This window comes from Micromys minutus (assembly GCF_963924665.1).
Source record: "Micromys minutus genome assembly, chromosome: 4".
NCBI lineage: Eukaryota > Metazoa > Chordata > Mammalia > Rodentia > Muridae > Micromys > Micromys minutus.
This window is the reverse complement of record NC_137973.1, coordinates 52,431,800-52,450,411: the sequence shown is the minus strand read 5'-3', so window position 1 is coordinate 52,450,411 and position 18,612 is coordinate 52,431,800. Positions and strand designations below refer to the sequence as shown.

The 18,612-nt window shown below is 38.3% G+C and overlaps 1 protein-coding gene across 1 annotated transcript in view; it reads right to left on the bottom strand.

The window, feature by feature from the left end:
• Positions 1-6,370: 6,370 nt before the first annotated feature.
• Positions 6,371-18,612, bottom strand: part of DPYD (dihydropyrimidine dehydrogenase) — an 878,881-nt gene continuing 866,639 nt past the window's right edge. The window contains exons 22-23 of the mRNA XM_080916202.1: positions 12,105-12,245; positions 6,371-7,696 (exon numbers count right to left, since the gene is read on the bottom strand). Coding sequence (XP_080772328.1) covers positions 7,526-7,696; positions 12,105-12,245 — 312 coding nt within the window. The 3' untranslated portion in view covers positions 6,371-7,525. The remainder of the gene's footprint in view (positions 7,697-12,104; positions 12,246-18,612) is intronic.

Here is an 18,612-nt window from a genome sequence, read left to right as displayed (position 1 = left end):
ACAGTAGGCTGGGCCCTTCTAAAAAAACTAGCTCTAAGAAAATGCCCAATAGTCATGCCTACTGGCTAATACAATATAAAGAGTTTATCAATTGAGGTTTCCCCTTCCAAGATTTGTCAAGTTGACAATTATATTTAGTTATGGTAGAAGTGACATTACATATCCAGGAATGAGAAAAACTGAGAACTAAAGAATAGAGTTGGCTTGTGACATATTCACTTTGGAGATCAACTTCAATATCCATGGTCAATAAACATTGTATGTATTAAGTTTAAAGTTTGTTGAGGTGGAGATGCCAAAATATTTTGTAATATTTAAATTTTCTCTTTTACCTTTATTATTGATATGACTTATTATTGGTGTTCTTGGTTAGACAGGTCCTTTGGTCACTATATTACTATCTTTACCAGAAATGAGCCCAAATGACTACATTCTTGTCTTTAACAAACTTAGCAGGTTTTATGTGAAAAGTTACCTAAGTTTTGTGATACATGAGAAGACATTGTCATTGGGCATAATTGTTGGACAGACTCTGGATTGTAATTCACTCATTTGTGTTTCTCATCTGAAAGAGAAGTAAGCTATTATTCCTATTTTTAATCAACTTCATATATTGGTCAACCTGGTTTCGTTCTTATGTGTTCTTCCAAGACATTTGACCTAATAACTTGGTTACCAATTATGCACTTTATTGATAGGATGTAGAGACTTTGAAATATGGGGCCTGGTGGGAGAAAGAAAAGTACCTTTAAGAGATAATTGGGATTGTGATCTCCCTGTCCCTGTCCCTCTCCCCCTCCATCTACCCCTCCCCTCTCTACTCCCCCCCCAACTGCCCCTTTCTCAGCAGTAACAAAGTAAACAGACATACCATATTCTTTTACCATGATGCCCTTATGCTATCAAGGGCCCAGCACTAACTTAGGGATGAACTAAAATCTCTGAGACCACGAACAAGAGTAAATCTTTCATCCCTTTATGCCACCCATGTCTGTCATTTTGTTGCAGCAATGAGCAATTAGCATCTCAGCCATAGTACCAGGGAACATAAAGCAGGCAAAGCTTGCAAGATATAGTTGTGTAAACATTGCAAAACAAAAGATGCAGTGTAAATGTATTCATGATCAGCTTTCGGCTGAACTCTTGTTCCAAATTCTTTAATCTTCTCCTTACTTCTTTACAAATGTTTTTTAAACTTGTGAGAAGAAGCAAAAAGTAAATTGAAAGAATTTTTTTTAATCTTTCAGTTGAATTTTTATATTTTGAGAAAAATTTTTTTAGAGATACTCTTTTTAGTAGTTTTAGATTTTGATATCCATGTGTCTATTCAGTGAGGTATCTTACACACACATGCCTGGATTCCAAGAAGATACATCTCAAAAAAGCCAAGAAAGATAAATAAGCCAGCATCACTAAAAGACATGATAACAACATGTTCAGTAGAACCTCTCAAAGGAAAATCTTGATCAAATAATTGATTAATGCAAATCTTTGAAAACAATCTGCAATACATAATTGTGAGTTTATCAGTGATATTGGAATAAAGAGGCCAGGCTAGCAGGAAGGCAGGATGACACAGGAGCCTTTTAGCAGGAGCAGAACATACCAGTGGGAAAAGTAGTATATAAAAACAGCAGGTAAATAATTGTGTGAATCCTCAAATCTGAATGACTCAGTGCCATTGACTCTTGGTCTCCTTTATAACACAGTAGCTTATATTGCATGTTAAAGTAGTAAATATGGGGAGGTACCATGAAGATTAATAATTGTTGGCTGTAGATCACATTTATGTTTTCAATGAGGCCATTCAACTTAAAGATATCATTTTTAATTTTTAGCATTTAGGAAAAAGTGCATTATGCCACAAGAGCGGCCATATTAATAAACAAAAGGGTACGCTATATACTACAAGGACATCCCAGAGTCATTAAGGATCAAATCCAAATTTCATTTGGCAGGCTGTTTGTGGAATTGTGTGCATCTGTGAGAAATAGGAAAATGTTTCAGCTCTGGGTAGATAATAGTGAGTCTATAATAGCTTCCCAGTTAATTGGATTAACTTCAGGCGATAAAAGTGAACAAGACCCTGCCATGTAGCTAGCTCATTCCTAAGGGCAGTGCCTTTCAGATAATATTATCAGACGATATTTCTCAGGCTATTTTAGGTGACCTAAAGCCAAAAACAAGTGAATAGTGTATACAAAACATGGAAACTCAAAAATACAGAGACACACACACACAGACACAAAAACATACAAAGACACACACACACACACACACACACAGACACACACACACACACACACACACACACACGCACACACACCATGGAAAAGCATTGCTTAAAACTGAGTTGTACTGACCATCAAATGCGGTTCCCATTCCCCATCACCATTTGTTCTTTTCTTCTCCGCCCCTCACACTGAAGTAAATAACCCACAAATTGAGAACACAGTTAGATTAATTTAGATTTATTTCTGTTTTCCATTGATATAGTAAGTGTGTACATACATTTGTCCAACTCACATTTTACTTCATAAATAATATACATTCTACACATTATCACTATAGTTGTTGCATTTGAATTCCTTTGATTACCTCACTCTTTAAACAACAACAAAACAAACAAACAAACAAACAAACAAACAAAAAAAACCAAAAGAACAAAACAACTGAACCGACTCTTTGTTTTCCAAATACATGGTACTTCTTTTTGATCCTGTGCTGTGACAAATGTCAGTTTAGAAAACTGTAGGAGCAGTTCTGAGCATCTTCCTGTGACTCTGACAGAAACAGCTCATGCTTATTAAAGTCATATTTGAAATTGTAAACCCATGAATAATACCCATGCCAATTATAATATCTAACATAGTCAGTGGAACGCACTTGTGTTTTCTTTGTTGGAGATCAGACAATAGAGGCAAGGGGATCTAGTCAACCACCAACTGACTCTGTAGACGGGGTCACCAGACTCTCAGAGTCTGTGTCTCAGGCAAGAGGTGCACCTAACCTTGTGTCACCAAGAAGCTCTAGCAACACATGTGAAAATCCCGAGAGTACAGTGTCTTGTGTGGAGCAGACAGCTTCAGTCGAGAATGCAGACATTAGCTTTACTCTCTCAGGGAAAAGTATGTAAACTATCATTTTTGTGAAATGGGACTAATAATCCCTACATGCCTAAGTCACTGTGTATTTATGTAGTTAAATTAGATGTCTTTTTAACATTTTTGGTTTTTTTTTTGTCAAGAAAGTTTGAGAATAATGCTAGAAGTTCTTTCCCATCATTTAAAATGTGTATGTGTGATATAATGTATAATATTTTATTATATAAAATGTTTTAATATAAATGTTTATAATACAATATAAAAATATATATATGCTCTTAGCATATAAAAATAATGTTTTTTTTAGTGTTATACAAAGTCAACATATGTTTGAAAGTGATTTTATTGTCACCACAAAGCTTTTACCAGGGTGCTTAATATAAGATGAATCCTTCCTTGTCTCATATGACGACACTAGGTAACATTTTAATTGCCAAGTTTTTAAAGATATTATTGAAATTCTCTACTCATGGTAAAGTATAACCTGACTAGACAAACACTAGCATGGAGTTTTAAGATGTACTAAAATCTTTGCTTGGACCCTTATTAAATAGGGGACGAGTAGGACTTACAAGTAATTCTGGGTAAAAATATTTTGATCCTACAATCACACCATACTAAACTGTATGTTCATATTCAAAATATACACTGTATATGTGTGTGTGTTGTGTTTGAATATAGACAAATTCATCCATGTGTCAACCTCTGGTGTTATATCTTATGTGCTGTACATCTTCATTTTGAGACAGGGTTTCTCATGGCTTGCTGTTCATCAAATTCTCTAAGCTAGTTGGACATTGAGCTCAGAGATCTGCCTTTTCCTGCCTCCTCAGGGCTGTGACTACGTGTGTATCATCATGCCTGCCTTTTTTTTTTCTAGAGGGTTGTAAAGGGCAGCCCTTAGGTCTTTTTGCTTACATGTCATGTCCCTCATGGACTTAATTATCTATTTAGCACAATTGCTTCGCTTTAAAGTGTCATACAAAGAAGTTTTTTTTTTTTTTTTTTTTAAAAAAAAACAAGGATAAAATGAATGTACATTTAGTAAGTCAACTAATCTCTGTTTTATCTTTTTATCCTTACATTATCTTGGAAAGATAATAAAATTATTTATTTTTTATTTATTTTTATTTTTATTTTTTATTTTTTTTGTAGTCCAGGTCCTTTATTTCTCTTTCTACATTAGGCCATGAATTCATAGGGAATGGGCTCCAGCAGCTCAGAAACACTCAGTTTGGTGAGTAACTTGGAGTAATTTATTTGGCTTGGGTGAGGATATATGTCTTCATTTATTTTGGTGGAAAAACCTTGATGGCCACCACCCCTGATCACTAGAGAATTCATATGAGATATATCAATCACATTTATTGGCATTCTTCAAAAAAAAGGAAGCAATGTGATTGAATGAAATAACTTTAAGAAACTGGTTTACACACCATGATGACTTACAGAGCCCAGTTCATACTATGAAACAGGCTAGAGACTGTGAAAAGCTTACAGTTCAAGTCCAGACTAAGCCTGAAAAGTAGTCAGAATGAAGTATGAATACTTTCCATTGGAGAACTCCCTCCTGTAGGTGGGCCCTTGTCCTACTGAGGCCTCTGGCACATGTGTGGAGCCCTCTCAAGCTCTAGAAGACAATTTGATTTTCTCAGTGTCCACCAATTTAATCATAAACACAAATATAAAAGATGGACCAAATATGTGGGACCTGTTGTACAGCTAAGTTGAGACATGAAACTAGCTACCACACATGTAGACGCATCATAAAGTTTCTGAGACACTAGTTGAGAAATATTAGCCAGATTCTCTGAACTGGTTTTTTTGCCCTCACTTCAGAAGAACTATGAAGATGCATTTTAGGGCCATCTAAAACTAAAACCTAGGTTAATTTTATTTCTGTAGGACAGAAAATGTAATTTTTTCCTCCTTATTCTCTGAATGTCTTTGGAAGCCAGGGATGCAAAACTAAATTATGTTTTTTACACACAGCATAGACAAGAAAGGCTTCTTCTTGTACCTTAGTGATGGAACACATCAGAATGAAACACACATAGAGAACGATACCGTGGTTCAGCCGTGGATTGCTAAAGAATAATTCCATGCCTTGGTCACTCATAGTTCCCCAAAGTAGAACAGGAATGAGCTAAAACACCTCTTTGTAATCTTTTTCTCTGGAGAGATCTCAGAGTCCTTGCTTGGGTCTGTGCTAACAGAATAGCTTCCTAGAAGGCAGTGTCATGAGAATTTTAGTATATATGCACAGGATGTCTTTCTGAAGGGTTATCATATTTCCTGAGGGTTGTTCAAGTCTCACAGTAAAAGGCCTCCTGGGAAACTGGGAAAATAGCCCAGTCAATGAAATGACAAGAAAAACAGGAGGACCTTAATTTCACCCACAGAAGCCATAGAAGAAACTGGGTATGTTAATGAGTGCTTGCAAACCCAGCGCTGGGGAGGTGGGGCAAGAAGAATCCCTATGGCTCACTGGCAAATCAAACTAGTTTAATTGGTGAGAGCCAGGTTCCCCCAGTGAGAGGCTCTGTATCAATAAATAAAATAGGAAGCTCTTGAGGGACAGCTAAAGTTGACATTTGATTTCTATGCCCAGACACACCCACATATGGAATATGCACACTTGCTCACCAACATTCAACCTCACCAATCACATATCACAGCTGGCCATTTTGAGGTTCTAAACAATTCATTTCATTTCTTCTTCTTCTTTTTATGTTTCTTCTTCTTCAAATTCTTCTACTTCTTCTTCTTCTTCTTCTTCTTCTTATTATTATTATTATTATTATTATTATTATTATTATTATTATTATTATTATTTTGGATAGCTGGATCTCTTAATTAAGGACTTCCAACTCCCAAAGTGAAGAGGCTTGTATTGTGACCACAGAATAAAGGAGACCATTCTCCAAATCCTGGGTAACGCACAACCATGTAAGGTGAAATAGTGAGAGACACATGCTTCTCATGAGGCAGGTAGGATCTATAGGTGGGAAGGTTATTCTCTGTATCTTGTTGCATTCAGTGGAAGAGCAGGGTAAGAAGAAAGGGAAGGGAAGCACTTAAGAATGATAGTATCATTATCCCCATTAGATTTCACCTGGCACATGACAACCTGCCTCATGTCAAAATGTAAATAGCTTATAAAAGGTACATTGAGAAAAATAAAACAGAAGACGACATTGAAAATAGATCATACAATTTTATTTCCGATTATTCAATCATACACATTTTAAAAATGCACTTGTAGATACCTTACATTTATCATAGAAATATGCCACAGATTGTCAGTTCTCACTTACTTTCTATAAATTCACTTTAAAATGTGCCATAAAGAAGGAATGAATGAATTTATGTGATTCTATTTACTGATTATAAAAATAAAGATACAGAAAAATATTTATCAATATCCAAAAATACACATTTTTATTTCATCTATTTTGAAATCACATGAGCATCAGAGAGTATTCAGTCGTGTTCTCCTCATTATGTATACGTTTGAGATATGATGCTGTTTGTTGTTGATCAGTGAAGCCTATGGCTCAGTGCAGTGTAAATTAACCCTGGTTTGCACATTAACCGCTCTCATAATGAAAGTGACTATGAGAAGCAGACCAAGCAGTCTGTGCTCAGTGAAAGGGTGGCATTCAGGAGACAACCATCCTGATATCTTATTTCATTGGGAACACAGCTTTGGTACTCAAATAAGAATGACATGTGCTCCATTCCTGGGCAGTCTGATACCTGTTTCGGTCATGAGTGGTGAACAGTATTTTAGCCAGGAAATAATCTCCCTTTCAGTGTCCAGCACCAGAAAGTGAGTTATTTCAGAAAAGGGGGACTTAAGAAAATTCTAGAAAACTCTCTTCCAGGTTTTCTTCCCCTTGTCATAGTAAATAATGACTTGACTTTCTTCAATTGTTCTTAATGAAGCTAATTACATATCCTTAGAAACAGTGTTAAAATTACAGGTAATTTTTAATTACAAAGTGTTTCCTTGGAAACCGTTTCCTGTACACGAAAGTGTACTCTGTTCCAAAATAGTTCATTTCGCTTACAATTAGATATCAAAGAGTGAGCACAACATAGGGCAATTTAGAAATTGTCACACTAATTGCCATGAAAAAGTTAATTTTTCACAGCAGACAACTGACCGAGCATATCCAATTAACTGGTCTGCAGTTACTCACCAGCTACTTCAGAGACGAATTATTCCATTTTATGACCATTAATTGGCTACTGGCATTAGACATTGTTTTCCAATTTAAACACTTATTTAGAAATTATATATGCATAGCTATAAAATTTGGAAAGAACTGATCATAATGATTACAATTGTCATTGTTTTTAAAGATCAGCCTACATTGGTCACATCAATGTTCAAAGCAGCTGTCTTACAAATCACCTTAACACACTGGCTTCACGGCTAGTGGTAGGCCTCTCTTTGGTTCATAAGGTGTTGCCCTGGAAACCATCCTGATACAGTCCATAATAGGACAGACGCTGAGGCAGAGAGTACAGCCTGTACAAGTGTCGCTAACAGTAGGCAGGTGAGTTTCTGGATCGAACTGTATAGCCTGCAAATAAAAACCAAGAGAGATGAGCCACTGTCCACCACCGTCAGGAATGTCTCCGTTTTAGCATGTGCATCTCTGTCCCAGCCATGGAGATTACCACACCACAGCGATGGAATGTCAGCAACAGCTGAGCTGACAGGAGAAACAGAAACAGATGAAACTCCCTTAAATTAGAAATGCAGTGTTTACAGTTCTTTAGAGGCTTTTCTTTCCACGTGTGAGAAAACATTTTGAGACAGAGCACATCTCTCTCCACCAGTGGAGCACTCAGGTTTTGCCGATCTGACCAGGTTGGGGTAGCTAGTGCTAACAAATATCGCGTGCTTTCATACATCTTACTCCCACACACTTCCTGTTGTTTTTTTCTTCATGTGTGTTTGTGTGTTTGTGTGCACCATATGCATGTATGCACATGTATACATGCAGATGTACATGTATGTGAAAGCACCTGTACATGTGAATGTAGAAGCAAGAGGAAAACCTCAGCTGTCATTCTTAGGAACGTCATTCACCACTTTTGACACAGGGTCTCCCACAGAGTCTCCCATTGGCCTGGAGCTAACCTATTAGGCTAGGTTGTCTGGCCAGTGAGTCCTGGCGATCCTCTGTGTCAGCCTCCTTGGCATTGTGACTTCAAGTCTGTGCCATTACGCTGGGCATTTTTACATCTGTTCCACATATGTGTGAGTGCATGGGGGATTGAACTCATGTGATTGCAAGACAAGTGCTTATTGACTGAGCCACCCCAACACACTTTATGCACCCCTTTATGCTGGAGAAGGTTAATGCCAGGGGAGACAGTGAGTATACTTCAAATAACACAGCCCTCAGGAGCAGGCTGGACATTCCACAAGCACAGTGTAGCTATGAGAGAGGGTAGTGGTTGAGGGCAAGGGGTCTCCCATAGAGCCTCACTGCTGCCTCACTTGCTGAAGTTCAGTCATGCCCTAGTCTTTTGGAATGACAAAGTAGGGCTTGTGGGGGAGAAACAAGGGAAGCAAGGTCCTACGACTGTCACCTCCTGAGGCCAGCCTACAAATCTGTGTAAAGATAGTTTCATAATTATTATTGCCTTTTGTACTTGACTCTCGTATTAGAATCGAATTTAATACGGACAGTCCTTGTCATCCCAAGGGATAGATTCAGGGAGCCCTATGAACATGCAAATCCATACGTGCTCAAGTTTCTGATATGAGTGTGTGAGATTTGCACAGACCCTATGTTCAGCTTCCCCACACATTTTAAGTAAGCTTCAGATGACTTGTAGTGTTCACACAATACCAATGCTGCACATATAGCTATTAAGCTGTTTTTGAGACATTTAAGTTTTTGAGGCATACTAACAAGAAAAGTTTACACTTAAAAATAGAAGGAAGGTTTTCCAGCTATTTTGATCCGAGACTGGCTGAATTCATGGATAAGGAAACCTCTAGACATAGAGAACAAAATGCATATAGACCTTGATTTTTAAATTTGCCATTCAAAGTTACATTTAACCAGCTTTCTAGTCTGATGACCATAAAAGTCAAATAGTCTTTTCAAAACAAATAAACTATATTCATTACTTTTCTCATTGCTTGACAAAATAACCTGAAAATTGACCACTGAAGAGAGGAATTATATTTTTATATTTTGCCTCCTAGTTTGAGAATATAATCCACTGTGGCTAAGAAGTGTGTAGGCCGTGCTCTGAACACGGGGTCATGTTGTATCTGCAGTTGCAGTTTGGAAGCAGAGAGATATGAGTTCTGAGCCATTTTTATATTTTATTTTTTATTTAGGCTACAACCACACCCACCTGTTAGAGCCATCCCTATACCGATTGGTTCTTCCAGTCTTAAACCTATCTGCAGACACCTTCAGTGACATGATCAGAAATGTGTGTCCTTGGTGACTGTAAATCTCCTTAAGGAGGCAATGAAAAGAAAACACTGCAATTGTTTAATATAACAAGGAGCTAATGCTTTAGGAAACAGACTTCAATATTTCTGACACACTGTAAGAATTTTCTTTCTTGCTATGCCTTATAACTATTTTAAATTGCTATTGGAGCGAGTAAAACCCATTTCTTTCCCCTTTATGGTCCTTTGTTTTTCTACATTGAAATCTGGTAGTTATTGAGAAAAATCAAATAACTTTTAGATGTGGTAAAGTTTCATATTACACAAAAATATATTTCATCAATGACTTTCTCGTTCAACTTTTAAAGTCATTTGAGAGAGATGTGAAAAAGGATGACTGAGTTTTTCTGATGCATAGCTGGAATATTTTCCTCTCATCTTTACTATTGTCATTGAGATTGGAGCAAGGCGAGAATGCCAAGGTAATAGCTACCAGCTCTAAGATTTAAGGTATCAGCTCGTCACTTTAAAGTGATAAGATATCTATGCTAACTCTGGGCTAATGACAAAAAAGACAAAATGAAAGTAGAAGATGGCATCAAAATTTTCAAAGTGACAGAAGTAGGCATCTGTTAGCTAGAAATGGTGGTAATCAAATGAAACGTTGTGTCTATCTGTAATCTCAAATTAAGAAGAAACATGGTTCTATCTGTCTATCTGCCTGCCTGTCTGTCTGCCTGTCTGTCTGCCTACCTGTCTGTCTGTCTATTGACAGGGTCTCACTGTGAAACCCTAGATGGGTAAATGGCTTGGAACTCAGTATGTTGACCACACTGGCCTTGAACTCACAGAAATCTGCCTGTTCTTGCCTCCAAGGCAGGGATTAAAGGTATGTACCACCACGACCAGCAGAAGGGAGAGATTTTTAAAAATAGAAAAATATTCATTAGGACTGCCCAAGAGGGAGAATGTGCTTCAAACCTAATGACCTGAGTTTAATCCTGGTGGAAGAAGAAATGTACTGTCTTCTAACCTACACAATTCTACTGTATGATATGTACCACACACATATACAAACAAACTAAATAAATGTAAACAATATAGGAAAAAAACACTTGTCTGAAAACTGTAAAAATTCTCTTTGTGTAACATGAATACTCCACTAGTGTGAATGGAGTCAGTGATCTATACTTTAAAGGGGGGCATTCTTTTATTTATCTAAAGTTACATTTTAGAAGAGTTTATTGTATACTTACCTATGGTTTGAACATTTTAATAAAAAGTGTGTTCTACAGTGCTAATGATTGTTTGTGGCATTGAACAACATGTCATAATGAAAAAATGTATTTTAAAGGTTTCCTGTCTTTTTGATTGGCATCATTTCTCCCATTCATTTGGAAAGCCTACCAAGTTGAGGTCTCAGATTTGTCAGTGCTGTTACAGAGCACAAGCTGGTAGCTGAAGTCTTAAGCTAAACCCTGGGAGAAATGGGTGGATGTGTTTTGTTAACCCTGGAAGAGATGAGTCTTTAATCTGCCCTTATTGTTCTGTGGTGGGCTCTTGGGTGAGGCAGAGAACACACCCATGCTCACTTCTACTGGTGGATAAACCAAAAACATCTCCCTGTGTTTTCTAGTCATGTTGAAATTCATAAGACCAACATCTACAGCTCTGTGGGGGAAGAATGTTTCTTTTCTTTTTATAAATTACTGCTGTAAAACCCCAGTCAATGCTGAATGGGGGAGAATCCTCTGTAGGCTGAAGGAATCAGGCCCTTTAAATAGCTTGGTGACAAATGACAGTTCAGCTCTCAGCAGTCAGTACCAGATCATAACCTTCCCTGACGTACATTATTTGGCATGAGTTTCTGTTTTTACTTAAATTTCCCTCTCCAGCTTCATGACTGATGAAATGATATTAAAATAATATTGTGCACGGAAAGGTGACTATATTGGTTATTTTTCTCATTCCTGAACCAGATGCCTGACAAAAGGCAACTCAAGGAAGGGAAGGAGGGCTTATTTTGGGTCACTGTTCTGAAGCTGGAGTCCAATACTGGGAGGAAGTCATGGCAGCAGCTGACGGCTGTCATCGGGGGACCTGCTCGATGTAGGAAGACCAGAAAGCAGAGAAAAATACGGGCAGTGTTCATCTTTTCTCCCATTTTTATCCAGTAGGAAACCTGAGCACAGGGGATAGTGCCTCTGGCCCTACAGGGTTGATCTCGTCCAAAGAGATGGCATAGCAGTTATGTGTGCTTGTTGCATTAACAGGGGACCCAAGTTTGACTCCTAATCCACAAGTTGGGAAGGGCATAACCACTCCAGTCCCAGTGGATATGAACAGTGCATGCACGCATATAGTATGTGCTCCTATGGACACACATAAAATATACAAGTAAATATTGAAAAATAAAAATACACACCAGTGCATTATAAGGACCTGTGAAGTGGAGACCTTTCTGGCATATGTTGCTTGAATTGTCCATTTAATAACAGAAGACCATTTCCATCCTTAAAGGAGAACTATGCCTTACAGCAGCATCTTAATTCCAGCAGGGTTCCTACCTGGTAGCCAGAGTCATTACAGGTCATATAACATTTTCCGCAATTGATACACATTTCCTCATCGATCAGGGCCACAACTTGCTCCATGATGCTCAGCTCACCAAACGTTCCCAGGTATTGCAGTGATTTTCCAATTACATCCTAGAAAATGGGCAGTGAATTAGTCACAATGCTCATCTTACAACAATTCCTCAGTAACTACTGTCTGCCCATGTTTCTCCAATTTGACCACACGCCCTATTGGCCCCGTTGTGTTTACTTACAGGGCTCCGAGTATCACAGTTCCCTCTGAAGCACCGTCTGCGACACTGAGCTGACTTGGTTTTGAGGGACAGGCGGTATGCACACCCAGCTTAGAATATAAAGCCACTGTGGAAATGTCTCAGGGGTTAAAATGCTTGACTGAAAACATGAGGGTCAGCGTTTGGATTCCCAACACCCACATAATATATAAAGTGGAAAGCCACTGAGGAATATACCTGATATCTGTCTTGGGATTTCATATGAATGAGTGCAGGCACCTGCTCATATACATCTGTGTACATCTGCACACAGAACATTCACACACACACACACACACACACACACACACATACAGAGAGTGAGAAAGAGAGAGAGAGAGGTAGAGATGGTGGGATTATAAGACTTAAGTAGCTGAACTCAATTGCTTTTTTGCACCCTATAACAGCATTTTATATATAGGCATTAAAATAATTCTCTTAGGTTTTTGTAAGTTATATTCTAGAGCATGCATTTGAAAGGATCTAAAAATAATGTAAATGGAACAAAGGTACCACATTTATGTCAGTAATTTTGCTTCTCTGGATATGAGAGAAAAGAAAACAAGAGTTTGTCCCTTCTTTATTGTGTTTTTTTTTTTTTCTCTTTGATTCTGTGACTTTCATTGTAATGTCTTGAAGAATATATTTCTTTACAGAGGTATTCAAATTTATGCTAATTAATTAGAGTGATCTAGGTAAAGTTGAATGTTTTTTTACTCTGAAGGAACTAGTAACTCCTCCATTCACCAATGAAAATCTTTCATGGGGTTACACATGGCTTTGTTTCTTATATTAATTGAGATTATGTTTAATATGGGAGGCACAGGGGATGTTTCTTCAACACTAGGAAGTACTTTGTTTGAGCAAACAAAACAGAGGCATGTTACAATGTTTGTCAAATTAGTGTGCTGGCAAGATTTTCTGCTTTTGCTTTTAACCTTTAGAGTGAGAATTTTTTTTTATTTGAATTCATGGTCTATGCTTAAAGAGGCCAGCTCTTGCTTAGAATACTGGCTTTACATTGTCTTGGTTATTTCATTTTCTGTCCTCTTCTGAGTGGCGTGATGGGCATCTTTGAGTGTCAATGTGACCCGCCTTAGAAGAGGAACCTGAATTGCAGAATTCTTGGAATAGTCTGTGGCCATGTCTTTCCAGGGAATTTTCTTAGTCGCTGATTGATAGAGGAAGACCCAGTCCACCATGGGAGGTACCATCCATGGGTACATGAACCTGAGTTGTTCAGTAGAGTTAGGTGAATAAGGTATGGGGCATAAGCCAGTAAATGGTATTCCTTCCTCAATGCAGCTTTTGCTCCTGCCTCCAGGTTCTTGCCTTGAGCTCCTGCTCTGACTTCCCTTGATTGTGAATTGAAATTAAACCTTTCCTCTCCCAAGTTGATTTTGGTCATGTTTTATTAGAGCAACAACAACAGCAATAACAACAAAACTGACATGCTCAGGACACTTGAGCACTAAGTGATTACTATAAGCTTTCAAATGGAGACAATGTCCAAATTATCCTTACACTTCCTTGATATGCTCTCAAATCCTAAGATGCTAGAAAGCATCATTGTGGCCTTGCCCGCTTTCTTTACAATGTGCCAAGGCTGAGGGTGTAATTTCAGCTGCATTAGAGTGTGTTTGCAGATGGGCCCTTGCTGGTCAAATCTCTGTTTCTGTTCTGATCTGTTCTCCCCAGCTCAAGCTGCATTTCCAGTTGTGTGATGAGCATTACAGCCAGTAACAAGAACCATAAACTCCTCACTCACTGAGCTCATAAGAACCCAGAACCATAGTGCTCTCTAGCTTTTCTTGACATTATGGGTAGCATTGGGGTTTTGTTTTTAACAGAGACTCAGCATGTACTCCCATTTGTCCCTTCTCTCGTGGCATCTGCTGTATTTTTCTGAGGGATCTTTTTGAATCCACTTCTGCATCTACAACCAATTTCAGTGTGATTTAACTCCCAATCATTTTTCCAGCCCTAAATATCTTTCAAAGAGAGCTCAGATGTCTCTACTTCATGGGAACTTCCTCAATCCTTCTGTCTCCTTTCCTAACCAAATGGTAAAATGCACTCTTTCTCTGTTCCCCTATTCCCATCCTTTCTCCCCCACACCTTCTCCTTCTTCCCCACCTCCACACTCTCTGCCTTCTTTCACTCTTCCTTTGCATGCCCTGGAATATTTTATCCATTTTGTAAAAGCCAATGATAAGAGAAAACCGTTTGAATTCTACTACTCTTCAGGCCAGGGCCTTCATTTAAAATCATCTTCTTATTTAAGCCTCATACATTTTGGAGATGATGCAGTGACTGTGATTTAGGATATAAAATCAAGTAGACAATGGAATAGATTCTCAGATAACTGCCACCAGACTCCAAATACAGCAATCATATGCACTCTGCTGTCCCGGCTTGCTTGTTACTCTCTAGCAAATCCCACCTCACACCACAAATATGATTTTAAGTCTTGATTCTTATGGTTTGTCCTAAAGCAGAGCTTTATTCATCTTTGAATTAAGGACAGTGTATCTTATTTCTGCAGATCATTAAAGCAAAATGAAGGCTTGAATATTTGTTAAATAAATAACTTTTGTATATCTATGCCTAGACTCATAACAGGGATTGGAAAGTAATAAAAGGTCTAGTGAATATCTTAATAAATTTGGGCATTGAAAATGCAAAAAGATAATCAAGGAAACTTGAGCAGTTTAGTATTTTCTAATATTTCAAGATAATAAAAGTATGAGCTTTCTACCTGGTTGTGAAAGACTATTTTAAGTATAATAGGAAGTAACTTTTAAAATGCAAATAAATCAGTCAAAACATCTCTTGTGCAGAGTTTGATCATTGTGAAAGAAATCACTAGTTAAATCCTCAACTGATGAGAACCCCCAGATTTTTTTTCAGATGAAACATACATTCCCAAGAGATTTTATTATTAAAAGCAAATTATTCTCTCTTTATATCAAATATGTCTTTTGGCTGTCTGTTTTGAGATTTGCAGTTTTTACTTAAAACATTATTTAGTATCAAACCAAGTTTATTGGAGCCTTTACACATTACTAGCACATAATGCACCCATTAAGGTTCCTTAAGTATACCACGTACAGTTTTAATATAGAAGAGGATAAAAGAATAGTGTTGAAATCATATTGGGAGTATCAAAGAACAAATTAAAGAGAATGGTCATCTTTTGTGGCTAAAAAAACGTAGACATTAGTTGAAAAACCACCCTCTTCAAAAATACCCCTAGATGATGGAGCTTTTCGGGCATGTCTTGGAATTTGTACTTTGCATAAAAATGTGGCTAACCAGCCAGGCACTTGGTGTCTAGTAGACATACACTTGCAGAGGTGGAGGGTACTGCATTTATTATTTAATACAGCATGTGCCCATATAAAGGTTGAGAAATCTGGGTAACAATTCCTGCTTACTAGAAATGCTTATGTGTGGAAACTATCACAGACAGAGATTTTAAATTATACTTCACACATTTAACTTGACTTGGACATGTCTGTGTGTGTGTGTGTGTGTGTGTGTGTGTGTTCTCAAAGTTCACACAAAATGCCTATCTCAATCATTTCCAGTAATGTGCATTGAGGAGGAATTCTTGCTAATTTCAGTTAGTCCGGATGGGTGGCTCACTGCAGGGACTACCTGTCCCTGCTTCCCACCTCCTAGATGACAGATAGGCCTCTGAGTTCACCTGGGTCTTCAGTGGTTTCTGGGGAACCAAACTCTGGTCCTCATGTCTGTGTAGCAGGGGCTTTGCTCCGAGATCCATCTCCCTAGGTGTCACACATTGTTTTAATATAAGTGCTCACAGCCCCAGTGGTCCATGGTATTCTAGAAACATAGCCACATTTAGTGTAATCAAAATGGTTTTGCAAGATGGGTCAGACATTATTTCTATTTGGTACACATTTTAAGGCCAAAGAATATAGAGCTAGGAGGGGCTTGACCCAGTGTCTGATGTTTTACACTTTCCTCATTAGGAGCAATATAAATTTATTAGTTTTGACCTAATTTTAATGCTGATTGATGTACCTTCAGTTTGCCATTGTTCTCTGGCACATTAACTGCTCTTCTGGCTTTGGGTCTTCATAGTTGATTAGCATATTTCCTACAATTCCTGTAAATACGTGCCCTTCAAAGTCCACGACCAAGGACAGCATGCTGTGGGAAATCACTGTGGCTTCTAACCTGAGGGCTCTGTGATTTACACCATTGGGACGTAGCTGCGTAAATTACTTCCCAGTGTCTTTATCTGCACCACCATCAATGCCTCCTGTTCTTATCTTGTTACTCCCTGTTTTATAAACCTATCAGGAGAGGAAATGAGATCATTTAGCTGAATTTGCTGATCATTAATAACTTTGTTTTCATAAAAGCTCCTGTGTCAATAATACTAATAATAGTAGTAATCTTTGCATGGATCCTCTGGGACTGGGTCTCATCCTCTCTGGTCTGGTTGTTTTCTCTATTCTCCCCTCTACTGCAGTAAGATCATCTACATCCTTATATTCCTTTCTTCTTCCCTCTCTTGCTTCCCCTCCCTTCTTTCCCACGGCTCTCTTTTGGTCATTTTGAGATGTGGTTTCAGTCTGTAAACTAGGCCAACTTGGAACATACTATGTAACTTAGGATGACGTTGATGGGATGCTGCAGCAATCAATCCCCCTGCCTCAGTTTTCCAAGTGCTAGGATTATAAGTGTGAGCTGCCATGCTCAGCTTGCCTTTTTCAATATTGAAAGAACTCAGATCAATGTTGATGTTTCACCAACTGGTCCATGATTCTCAGAGACAAGTGCTCTCAATGTATAACAGTCCATGTCTAACATTCATGGTGCTATTGGTATCACACTAGCCCTCTGAACTAGGAGCCAAGCAGGAAGCACTGAGAATTTGAACTCAGTAGACCTTGGTGAGAGAAAAATTGCATAAGCTGAGATGGGGATGACAAAAGACAGTGATTCAGAAAACCAAACAAAGACTGGCCAGAAGAGCTGAGAGGCACAATGTGCCAAGAGACAGGCAAGAAGCAGGTAAGGGAATGAAAGAGGACTGTGCCAGAGAAAGCTGTCAGTGAGAGACACAGCCATGATGTTATTATCTGAGGCTCTGATCACCCTAACTTTCCCTATGGGGTGGACTGTTGCAGACATTTGGGTGTTCCCTTGCATTAATGAAGTTGAATTCTTTTTTATACCTATCTTAGACTCTCAAATCTGTTTTTCCTCCTCCCCGTTAATTCTAAGAACACTTTATGTGAGGATGCAAGGGAGGATAATAGGAACCAAGCAGTTTTTCTTTCTAATTGTGATTTAACAATACACCATCTGTGTGAAGGAGTGGGTGTATTTTTTTTTCTTTTTGACTTTTAATAGATGAAAATACATTCCTATTTTACCTAATATTTTTCTCCAAATCCAAATTACTCGAGTGAGCCGATCTTATGTTTAAAGATTACTGGCACCCTTTTGCGTTTATCATTGACACAATCTTTTCTCATAGGACCACTGACCAATAAGCTTTCTAAATGCTGAACCTTAACTATCTTATTCCTAGGAAAACGGATAGTTTTCAGATTGACAGCTTCTAGTCCTTGATCCATCTTTAGTTTAGAGACCCATTCATTCAACTGTGGCAAAGTATCTTCCAAAAGCACCATAAGGAAGAGTTTATTTCGGCTAAAATTCTCAGAGTGGAGTCCACCACAGTAGGGGAGTCTTGGAGGTTGAAGCTCAAGGCTTCTGAGGTTACACTGTTTCCATAGTCAATGTGGTGGTCTGAATATGCTTGGTCCAGGGAGTGGCACTATTAGGAGATATGGCCTTGTTGAAGGAGGTGTATCATTTTTTAAGAAAGTGACTTGCTGTGGAGTGGACTTTGAGATCCTGTCTGAGAACAGTCTGATTCTGGTTTCCTTTAGATGAAGATGGAGAACTTTCAGCTCATCCAGCACCATACCTGCCTGATGCTGCTGCTCTTTCTGTCATGTTGACAGTGGACTGAAACTCTGAACCTGTAAGCCAGATCCAATTAAATGTTTTCCTTATAAGAGTTGCTTTGGTCATGGTATCTGTTCACAGCAGTAAAACCCTAACTAAGACAGTCAGGAAGCAGATAGGTGAATGTTATGCTCAGCATGCTTTCTCCTTATTTAACCTATGGAATGGTGCCTCCCACATTTAGGATGGGCTTTCTTGCCTCAATTCAAATA